The following is a 12,205-nucleotide window of genomic DNA, read 5'->3' on the forward strand; positions in this document are numbered from 1 at the left end:
CTGAAAGTGAACCATACTGGTGGCAGGGAACAGGGTGTGATCCCTACTAAATAGAAAAATGCCCGTTAAGGCATGAAGGAGTTAATGCAGGCACACAACTTACAAACTTGGAGTTTAATTGATATTGTTTTAGATTCCCTTATACTGTGCTGTGTTCCTTTTCCTGACACATTAGCTGCTACCATAGTTGCGTTTTCCAAATACCAAACCCACTCAGCCAAATTACTTAAAAGACCTAGAGCATTTCTGTATCTCATAAGACAAGAATCAAAGTTTGAATGAGAAAAAGAAAGAAATAAGACTTACTGCAGCCTAAAATCATCAAAGAAATATTTTTATCTCTCCTGATGCAGAGGTAGAGGTGACTTTTTAACATTATTATTAATTCCAAGATTATTTATTGAGTATCTACTATAATAGGAACAGTACTAATCATTGGAAATATGACAAGAAATGAGAGGTTTTTTTACATATATATAAAATCACACTTATCCCTTGCTACTTGTCTCTTCTCAGATAATTTAAATATACAAAAATATTTTTAGAACATTTTATAGAATTTGATGATACATATAAAATATATTGTCAGCGGTAAGCAAAAAGTACTGAAGAGAACAGAAAACTCTTCTACTTTCTTAAACCAAAGAAAACCAATTACTACTATTCTTTAGGCCAGTTTTGTACATATCACTCACTATGTTGATTAACCCAAAACATAGTTTCATCACTGAGAAAGATACTGTGAAAAAGATAAAGTGTAGGGAGAAGATTAAGAGCTCAGTTTTAGACATGTTGAGTTCAAGATTCCTATGAAGCAGACGTCCAAGTGGAAATTTTCAGAAGGCAGTTGTATATACCAATTCGGTACTAGGAAAGCTCCAGATTTGAGACTCATTTGTCTGGAGGTAGCAGCTTAAGCCTTGTGAATGGCTAAGATCTCTTAGTAGGAGGAGGCCTTAGCCAGGGGGGAAAAGTATGCCAGGCATTGACCTCAGAAAACATCAGTATTTTCATATGTTGGGCAGAAGCGTAAAAGAAAGCAAAGATGACAGGCAGAGAAGATCTGGAAAGAACAATGTTATAAGGAGAGAGTTTCTGAAGGGACTTTCAACAGTGTTACATACCGCCAGTAGGTCGAGATGAAGAGAAAATACAGATACAATCTCCTTCGGCAAAGTTAGGGAACAAATCACTACAACAGCCATAGTGACTTGTTGAAGAGCTCTTAAGCAGCTCATTCAGAAGTCATATGGGGGATAAAGTAAGAAGTGGAAAGAGATACCTTTGATTTAGGTAAGGAAGAGTATGTGAGGAAGGATGACCTGCTCTGTTCAATAGGGTAGACACTAGCCACAAGTGGCTATTTAAATTCAAATATAAATTAGTTAAAAGTAAGTAAAAATAAAAATTAAGCTCCTCAGTCACACTAGCCACATTACAAGTACTTAATAGCCCCCATGTGTCTTAATGGCTAGCGTGTTGAGCAGCGCAGGTGTAAAACATTGCTATTATCACAGAAAGCTCTTTTAGGCCATATTGGAACTTGTTAAAAGAAGAGGGAGGATGGAAAAGCTTGAAAGACATACTGTGTCAGAGGAGGGTCTCTCCTCACCACCACAAACACTCAAGCACAAAACCAGCATGTGAGTCAAGTCTTTGGCAAAGATGCTGTATTGGAAAAGAAAAGAAGGCAGATAGGAAAGGCTCTAGGGTGTGCTGGTAGGGCTGGCATCCAGAACACAGGAGGAGAGAGAGTTCTTTCTCCAAAAATAGACCACACACACACACACACACACACACACACACACACACACACACACACACAGAGTCAGAGAGAGAGACAGAGAAAATACAGATACAAACTCCTTTAGCAAAGTTAGGGAACAAATCGCTACAGCAGCCGTAGTGACTTGCTGAGAAAATAGAGGGCTATAAACTTAATTTTTTTTTCCATTATGATAATTCAAATTCTTGAATATGTAATAAGAATTGATTCTTTAGATTTTAAGTAAACACTAGATTGAAGCAGATTCATATTGCAAGTCTTTCATTGGTAATTATAATAGGTACAATTTAGAAATACCTACTATATGACATATAGTGGGCTGAGCACTTTACATTAACAATCTTTAAATCCATAACATAATTCTTAAATGTAGTTTTAATTATCTTTATAAGGTTAAGTAACTTACTTAAAGGCATAGAATAGCTACTAAGCATCAGAGTTGAATTCGAACACTAGCGTGAAATACAGACCAGACATCGGGCAATAACAATACAGGGAAAGACCAGAGTGCTGTTGTTACATACAGTAGGGACCCCTAATTTCATTGTCAAGGAATCTTGGATATAAGTGACGCTTAAGTAAGATCTGAAAGTTGAGGAGCTAGCTGATTACTGGAGAGAGAATGTCCCAGGAAGAAGAAACAACATCTCTCTTAGAGTTGTTAGTCAAGGAATTGAAAGTCCAACATGACTGTAACTAAACTGAAAGAAAGAAAAGAATATTGAGAGTTGAGATTGGGGTAGAGACCATAAAATTGCCTCTGTTTATATTCTGTTCCATCCGTTATACTCAAGGTTAGATATATTTTCTAAATCAGGATCTTAATATGACTAAGAAAAATGGTTAACATTTCAGGATTCCATATATTTTATACACTAAAAGAGAAAAAAACATACACACCTTTCTGGTTTGTGCGTAAGAATGTAAGAGACAGCCATCTAGTGGTCTCTCTCCCATGTAATGAGGACTTATAGAGATGCAGTTCTGAAGCTATGTTCTCACAAAGCCGATGCAGCCAAGCCTATTATGTTGCTAAATTTTTGCTTTCCTAACTCAGTGATAATTGCAATAATTTCAAAGGAACCAAGTGCTCTGCATATGGCATTTTATCACAGCTTTTAGACTTTTACTGACAAACCTAAATGACTTTATGCATAGTTTTAAGCCTGTGCTCCACCAGTAATATTAGCCCAATGACAGATTCAAGTTTTAAAACTATGTTGATTCTCTGTCCCTTAAATAATTTTGTATTTTACTTTCTATATAAAGTGTTTATTGTACAACAGCATGTGAAACTATTTACATTTAGTATATGGGGCAGGAGAATTTAGTAGTAGGGGATTAATTTCTCTTCTGTGAGGCAGAATGCCAGTGTGGCCTAGCAGATTTGGTTGAATTGTAATTTGCTTTTTTCACTTTACTGATATTGGCCCTATTACTTGGTAATTATTTCCTGATTGAAAATTTCACCTGGGATAAGCAGCTTTCACAGGCAAGAATTGAAAAACCTACCCTGAAGCATTAAACCAAGACTATTTGTAAACATGACAGGATCTCTTAGCATCATTTTGGAAAGACTTCATATCCCCTTGCATCAATCTCTTCATAATATAGTCCCTAGTGGAATGTGTCATGGCTAACCCGGTTATTATTTTCATTTCCTAATGATCATAAGAAAGATTTTATAAATGTTATCCAATGGTGTTGTAAGTGTAATTAAAAAAGCAATAGGACTCCCTAGTCGTAGCAATTTTATTAGCAGCGCTTAGAATAGGGTAAGGAAAAGGAAGAGCTATGGGTGACCTTCGGGTTTGACTTAGGAAAGCAAATTTGTGTTTCCATTGAGAACGTACCTATGTTTCCCAATCACACACTTGATGTAAATGGATTTGAAGCCATAGATGTAAATATGAGGATTAAAATGCTTCGTGAACTTTCTGTAGTCATATTTTATGTCATAATATTTTATAATAAGTTTGTTTTCATGGATAAGTTTGTTTTCATGGAATTAGATTATCATATCTAAGTGATAGGAAGGAAGTATAGGAAGGTATAAAATACATTTTAGTGATGAGTCATTCCAATCATATTAGTTTGTTAAAGTCTTCTCTTTTGTTTGAAACTAATTTTAAAAGTATTTTCTCACAAAATCATTTTTCTGGAATTTCTTCATTTATTGTTTAAAATGAACAACTGGAGCTACTTACAGTGGCACTGTGAACAAAATAACAATAAAACTTTGTTTTTTCCAATTGCCAAGTAAGTTCATATCTGTTAGATTTTTTTGTATTTTTTAGCAACTGCTTAAAAATATATATTTAATTTCTTATGAACTATACTTTAAAAAGCTTTTAAAGACAACTTCTAAGGGTTTATTTGCTTGTAAAACTGTTTTCTGATGTACTGTTGATAATATTTTATTTTAGAAATCTGATGAACTCTAACTTCCAAATCAATCCAACTATACTGTGAAAATCATTTATTGAAACATGCCGTGTAATCACATATGCATTATTTTGTTTCTATTAATATGCTAATAGAGGTTATCTAGTATGGTTGGCTCCTGGGACAACAGAAAGAAATAAGGTGAACATAAAATGAAATATGAAGCATATTATTTTTTCATTTTCTGGAAAATCATCTCTTTTTTTTCCTCCATGCTTGAAAGTTTGAGAGCAGCCCTCTCTTTCACTTATTTTTAATGCACAAAATTTTATAAATTATATGATCTTATCAACTCTCTCCACCCCTTATCTCTTCTCTTTTTTCCACAGGTGATTTCTATTCACTGCTTTCCAAGCTGCTAGGAGAAAGGGAAGATGTTGTTCATGTGCATAAATATAATCCTACAGAAAAGTCAGAATCAGAGTCAGACCTGGTAGCTGAGATTGCAAACGTAGTCCAAAAGAAGGATCTTGGTCGATCTGATGCGAGAGAGAGTGCAGAACATGAGGAGAGGGGCAATGCTATTCTTGTTAGAGACAGAATTCACAAATTTCACAGACTACAATCTACTTTGAGGCCATCAGAGAGCAGAGTTTTCTCATTACAGCAGCCCTTACCTGGTGAAGGCATCTGGGAACCAGAACACACAGGAGGTGCGTTTAGGGCTTTTTTTAAAGAATAAAATGTGAAATGCTACAAGCCACATTAGCAAAATCTGAAGGGAATAAAAATTAATGGGTGAAAAAACTCATCAATAAAGGACTTATTAGAAAAAGTAGTACTCAGATTTAGTTAATCGGATATCATATTGTTTTGAGGAGTATTTCTTTTTGTTTTGGTCCAATACTACATAAATTCAGTTTCCATTCAATTGGTGAACCAGAATTAGACCCCAAAATATTTGGATCATGTTGGGGATGGTGGCTTATAAAATTCAGGGTAACAAATTCTTATTATATCAGCATTCTCTATTTTTCTCAATGGAAAGAAACTGAAAATTCAAAACATGATTTATAAAGTCCCAGTGTACGAAATGTTCACACACCATCTTCTTTTAAGGTATTTAAATTCCTCTCAAAGGAATCTTATACTTCAAACAGTCTCATCCAATTGACTTCTAAAATGTAATCATTTATATGACTTCTATTTCTTAAGGTCTGTTATCATTTACTATCTTAATTGGAAAACTGAATAGTTATTTCTGAAGGGACCTCTAACAAGTGAATAACTATCAGATTTATCTTTATTTCTAACCATGGTTGACTCCCATAATTAGAGGACAATACCTTATTCCCTTCAGATTTCTGTACCAGCAAGCAATGGATACCTCATCTTTGTCTTTAATTGTGTTGTGGCCTCTGTGCTATTGATTGTGTTTCATGTTACTTGCTAATGTGGAAAGCCAGATAATATAGCATGTGGAGATAATCTCTAAAAAAGTAACGGATATTTGTGCATGGCAGCTGTCCATGCGTGGGCTGGAATGGCACAGGCTGCCAGCTTGATGTTTTCAAATACAGCTTTGCAGGAAGCCATAAATTATTCAACACCCAGCTGATTTTTATTTATAATTGAAAAAAATTAGCATGTAGTGCCTCTTGCTCACATGGAAGTTTCAAGTGTTGTTCATTGGGTTTGGTCTAATGGTCTCTATTTGATGTTAATTGAAACCCAGATTTTTACCTCTTCATATTTAAATGGCATTAGCTCTGCTCTAACTCTTTCTAAATTTACCTAATAAAACTGTTTCTCAAGAGGTTGTTCCTGGACCCCCTCACATCAGAATCTGGGGTGCTTATGAAAAATCTAGAGTCTGGAATCCTACCAAAGAACAAAGAGTATGGTACCAAGAAATCAGCAGTGTATCAAGCCCCTATCTATTTAATAAACAGACTGAAGTGTCTGTCTGAACCTCTGTTTAAGGACAGTAAACTGTATGTAACCCAAACAACATGGAAATATAAAAGGCAAAAGGACCTCTTTGGCAAGAATACAATTATATCAAGTGTGAAATGTTAGAGTTACAGCGTGCTTTATTCAATGACTTGTGCTTGTTTATTACTCTTGGATTTGAAATAATATTATGGTCTTTTATAGGCATCATAAGTGTCATGTAAAAATTATAGTTTGACTAAGACATTGTATTCCTGAAACCTACTTAATTTTTCTAAGAAAGAAGTGTTTAAAACACCCGAAATACATTTGCTTCCCAAATCTCTTCATACCTTTCAGGGTAGCCAAAATGTCAGTGCCCAGGAGAAAAATGTTTCTCCAGGATCTAGTTCAGGAAGTTTCTTTTCATTTTAAATACGTAGATGAATATCAATGAAGTCAATAAAACAATGAATTTTATAGAATAATAGCATAGAGCCCAGATCCTAATTATAGGAAGGAAATGTACATGTGTTTCCTTTGTGAAATGATTTAGTGTTTTTTCACTACACTGACTTAAGAACTTTTTAAAAATTCAGTGCAAAATAGCAGAACTCATATTTAGGTAAGCTATTTCTAAGTCTTTTTCTTTTCAACTCTCACTGTTTACCATAACACAATGTAATATCTAACTTTAACTGAAGGTATTTGATTGCTTTGTATAAGCCAGAGGAAGACCTATCCTCAGGAAGCCTTCATCTGCAAAAAAAGAAAGTAGAAAGTCATTTGCATGTAACGCCCTAATAAAACATATTAGTAGTCTAATTCATGTATATTCCCCAAAGTATGAGCAAGGGGAATGAATTTAATAGATAACCTTCTATTGTTTCTCTCATACCCTTCCTTTATTCCAGGCAAAGCTGAGAATGGGACCCTAATGGTCCAGAGGAATTAACAGTCTCCCTAACAGTGCCTAATATGCTATAAGGGACTGTATTAGCTGCAAAGAAAATAGCTTTTCACATGAGAGTATTACTAATACAGAAATGTAAGGCTATTGTGTTGCTTAATGTTATCATTCATTTCATGTAGCTTTAACATCGATTATTAATTTTCAAATGAAGAAACAGAAGCCTAGAGAAGTTAACCTGTTTGAATGAGGTCACAGAGTCGGAATTTGAAACTTGGACTTTATGAATTCTAATGTCTACCTTCTAGGTCTGTACACTTCAGTACAGTTGTGTTCAGTCCAAGAGGGGCTACCTTGCTTGTCCAGTTCATATACGCCGCCCTGGTGTTTTGGACCCTCCTAGCCCAGAAGCTGAAACTTCCACTCAGAAACTTCCTGTTCTGATGTCCCCAGTGCATGGCACTAGCACAGCCTAATACAGTGGCATTTTTAGAAGCAGCGCTTTAGATTTCATTGACCAGCCCAGATTTTGGAACTGCAGTATGGTGATGGATCCCATACAGCTGATTGGAGGGTCCAAAGGTGAAATTATTGGATCAGCTCAAAAATTTGGATTTGACTGTGTAATGGCAGGCCCAGGACTACCTGAACGTTTCGAAAGCAACACTATTTTGTGGACCTTCAGGTTAATCTGAATTTCACTTGGTTCCACACCCTGGCAACTGCCTTAAAAGTTGAGTTTTCCACCTCATTATCAGTTGAGTATCGATGGGCACCAAGCTGCACGAAGAGCACAATAAAATGACATCTCCCAGTTTGTCAGAGCCGAGGAGGTCCTTATTAGCATTGCTAAGAACAAGATGGTTAAGTACTGTGTCTTCAGTGTGTCTCTTAAGAGCGCAACCATCCACGAACAGCATTTTTTTTTTTTAGGTCTTGTCTTCATGACTTTGGGTGAGATTCAGAGTCTATTCTGAAAACTCTCCTTCCAATAATTGTGAAAACAGCACTGGAGGTAGAGAAGCTTCCTGGACAGACTCAGCTAGACTAAACTATAGGTTCTCTGGCTGTTGTTGGATGGAACATGCCTCACCTGGGAAAGAGTCGCAGCCTCCCCACCACATATGCACACATGCACACAATACAGCTTGCCCCAGAGCGGTTCTTCGTTTGTCTTAAAGAAAAGTTGAAAACCACTCTGTGGAGGTAGCATGTTGTAGAACACTTCGGACTTTGGAGCCTGACTGACTGCCTGGCTTTGGATCCCACTACACTGCTTATTATGTGGTCTCTAGGCAAATCATACATGGAAAGTGCTTTGAACAGTTTCTGGCACATAGAAAACATTTAACAAATATTATAATACATTAACAATAATTATGATTATTATTGCTACCATTAATGTCATGTTGGATTAAAATTTAAAAAATTTAAACACTAAAGTAGTAGAACTAAATAGTAATTACTTTAACTTAAGCAGCATCTATGAGAGAATTTTATTGCAGTATATAGGAAAGCTGCAAAACTTGGCACTCTAATTTGACAAATTATGAAAATGACTTGGCAGTGTTCTATCATAATGAGGATGTATGCCTCTTCAAATCTCTGATCACTTATATTGATCTGCCTTGATATTTGCCTATGGTACATGATGTACAGTGTGAAAATACTCAACTTGGTAAATTGAGAAGCAAATGCACTCCCATTTACACTTAGCATAGTTTGGTTTCCACTATTAGTTTGATATCTATATTGAAACAACATCAATAGAATAGAAATAAAATGTTAGGTGTCTTTATTCTAGTTACCTTCTGGAAACTAGACTCCTTGAACAATGAATTTAAAACTACAAATTTGGTTGGACTACTATTTGCTAGCATATGCCTGATTCCACATATACTACATGCCACTGGACATCTAAAAACATCAGTATTTCTGAGATGCTTTCCCATCAGATAAGAGAACTCACACCATCTTTAAATATTCTATGATACATTTAGATTTTAATTAATTTCTATGGACAACTTTTACTTAATTCAGAGTCCAACCTTTTAACATATATCAGTCATATTCTTACCTGTAGGTTCAAGTCTTAAAGTATTTCCAAGGTAAAATGTGGCATTTAGTTGGCTGATTTTTCATTTCTAGAAGGGAGAAGAATAACAAAAACAAACATATACATAGCCCTTACTATGAACCAGGCTAAGGGTTTTAGATACATTAACTCATTTCATACCCATAACAAGAACCCTATCTATAAACTCATCTGGAGAGGAAGAAACTGAGGCATAGAAAGGTTAAGTCATGTGCGCAAAGCGCCACAGCTCAAGGAACCAAGATGCAAAGTCAGACAGACTTGCTCCAGGTCTTGGTTTTTAATCATTTTGTTGTTCTGCATCTCACAATAAAATAAAAACAGGAGGATAAGGGAGACAGAGAGAGAGAGAGAGAGAAAAGAAAAAGAAAAAGAGGAGAGAGAGAGAGAGAGAAAGAGAGAGAGAGAGAGGAAGAGAGGAAGATGACTACTTTTTTCCAATCATCTCATTATCTCATTTACAATCATAGTAACTATAGTTGTATATTACCTTTGGTCATGTTTTCTCAATAACTACCCAAACAAATTGACCAAGATGATCTCATTTGCAATTAAATTTTAAAAAGAAAAGAAATTCTGCTAATGCTTTTTAGTCCCTAGTTATGTCTTAACTCTCTTCCTCACTTCACTCCCATTAAATGAAACATTATAATTAATTCTTGTTTTCTCTCTGACATGGGTATAAATATTTCTCCTATGGTTTTAGTTAATTATAGTTATTGCTGGCACTTGTGATGAATAACAGTCCCTGACCAAAATAAAGCATCTTTTCCTCACTAGATGAGAATATGCAAGTGTAGAAAAAGCAACCACTACTTTTTGTTCTTATTGAGGTCTTCCAGTGATTTCATCAGGATCTTTTCCTTAAGATTAAATTTGAAGAGCCTGGTCGTACTTGGTTAAGTCATAGGTCTGGCTTTGAAATTATATTTTTTCTCAACTTTATCTAATCCTTTTAGTCCTTATGTAACACAGATAAATGAATGCCCTTGTAAATGCTTATTAAGAATTTTATATGAAAGCAGCATTGATCACTCACATTAATCTCTTTTTTGGAAAGGTAAAATTCATTAATCTTTTTAGCAATTTATATATACAATTTTAATAGTAATGTTTAATTTTTTCTGAAAGTAGTAACTTTTTTTCTAAATATATGATTTGATGTGAGGCTGCACATTTACTCTCATTATAATGAATATAAGGGTTCTTCTGAAATAATCCTACTGTTTAACATCTGAATTTAGAGCAGCTGACACTTGGAGTTGATAGTAGCTTGCCCAAGGTCATGTGTAAGAAATATGTATTTAATTTTCAACTTAAAACTGTAAGTCTACAGAATCAACTAGTTATGTATGCATCACTTCTTACATTAACACTAAGAGGAATCTGAACTCAAAATTTTAATTTCTCCATGATTGATAATCTTAAGTTTAAATTAGAACCCAAATATATTTTATCATACAATTTCTTTGATAAGGATTAGAGATTTTCCTTAATTGGAGAAATTATTATTCTTAATAGATAATTATTAGAAAATAACCATCCTTAATATAGATGCCTGAAGTCTGGGCCAAGCCGATAGTTCCTTTCCTGTGAAATGAGAAAACGACCTGAGATGAAACAGTATGTTCTAGCATTCTATGATTCTCATGTAGAGATGGGTAGGAGTTGGAAAACACTAGTCCTAAATGAGTGCCTTGATTCTTGATGATTTACTCTTAAAGCAAACAGCCTTTAACTACCTGATAATGAAAAAGAGGGTGACACTGGAAGCAAAAACTTGAGTTCACAGAAGAGAACATGAACTCAGTTTTCCTTCAACTGCCTTAGAATTTCTAGTTAACACAGAGACCTAGATCCTGAAGGTTTTGGTCTCTTGCTAGGTAATCTTAATAAATGTGCAATTATATTTTTAATGAAATTAAAAATAATTTAACATAATTTCTCCAGACATTTTTGCCATGCACAAAATAGTTCTTATTTGCATTGACTCAGTAGTAAAAGAGCCAGTTTGCTTAGAGTTAGCCTTTTATATGTTTTCTTATATACCTTTACTGTTTTGAAAATTCACCAAAAATTTGTTTTAATAAATATGCTCTACATACTTACATTGAGTTTTCTTCTTGAAAATTCCCTATCAAAAAAGATTCTTATATGTGACAAATAAGTTAATAACTTATTAATCAGTGCTTTCTGCAGACTTTCAAGAGTTTATCAATCTAAGGTCAATGGTAATTGGGATCATTTATAGCTAGATTGAAGTTCTTTACACAGTACTTCTAGTGTTTTATGAAAATCACATTTGATTCCAGAAAATGTATTAATTTTGGACATCGCATATTTTCGATTAGAATTAGTATCTCTACGTCTTCATGAGCACCCAGCTTCCAGTACCAGTTGGTGGACCACTGAATAGAAAGCTTCCAAGGACTGTAATAATTGTTTATTGTCTTTAATGAAAATAATTAGCCAATTAGCATTTTTACTGAATCTCTTCACAGTGTCTTCAGTACAGTGCTAGGGGTAAAAAGAGGTAGTACAAGTGAATTGTAAGATTATAAGACTGTTTAAATGCCAGTTGGCAATATAAACAAGAAAGACTAGAGCATAGAGTTCAGGTTCATGCATTTTATTAGGACATGGCAGTAGTCTAGGCCCTATGCCAGATGTGGTGACAAAACAGTGAATAAGACATGATCCCTGCCCTCAAATTCCCACTAGTGGTAGTGGTTCTGGGCTCTGAGAATCCGACAAAAACAACTACATACTTACATTGTCATGAGGTTCTCTCAAAGCCCACCAAGAATCTTCAGGAGCTGGTGAGTATAGAATGATGATCACCAAACAGACAATCTGTAACTGAGATGAAAATAATGAAGTACAACCTGAGAATCAAGTAACTTTAAAATAATTTGAAATATTTTCTTTGGGGAATGATTTATCCATCTGCTGATCCATCTGGACATCTCTAATCATTATGCTTATGCCCTATTTCCAGAGTTCACTTTCATAAGCACACTTTTAATTATGTCACCCCATGCTTAAAAACCTCTCAGTGGCTCCCAATCACCTGCAGCAGCAATTTGTGTCCTTTTTT

The 12,205-nt window shown here is 34.9% G+C and overlaps 1 protein-coding gene across 24 annotated transcripts in view; it reads left to right on the top strand.

Annotated features, from left to right (window-relative positions):
- Positions 1 to 12,205, top strand: part of PAM (peptidylglycine alpha-amidating monooxygenase) — a 230,909-nt gene that overhangs the window by 184,048 nt on the left and 34,656 nt on the right. For 17 of the 24 annotated variants that reach the window (XR_002777318.1, XM_011378482.1, XM_011378499.1 and 14 more), the window contains one exon: positions 4,561 to 4,884. The exons of the other annotated variants lie outside the window; for them this stretch is intronic. Coding sequence is in view for 16 of the 17 variants with exons in the window: in XM_011378482.1 (XP_011376784.1) it covers positions 4,561 to 4,884 (324 nt within the window). In the remaining variant the exon portion in view is untranslated. The remainder of the gene's footprint in view (positions 1 to 4,560; positions 4,885 to 12,205) is intronic. 24 annotated transcript variants of the gene reach the window in all.

Source organism: Pteropus vampyrus, unplaced genomic scaffold (genome assembly GCF_000151845.1).
Source record: "Pteropus vampyrus isolate Shadow unplaced genomic scaffold, Pvam_2.0 Scaffold11, whole genome shotgun sequence".
In the NCBI taxonomy this organism is placed as follows: Eukaryota; Metazoa; Chordata; class Mammalia; order Chiroptera; family Pteropodidae; genus Pteropus; species Pteropus vampyrus.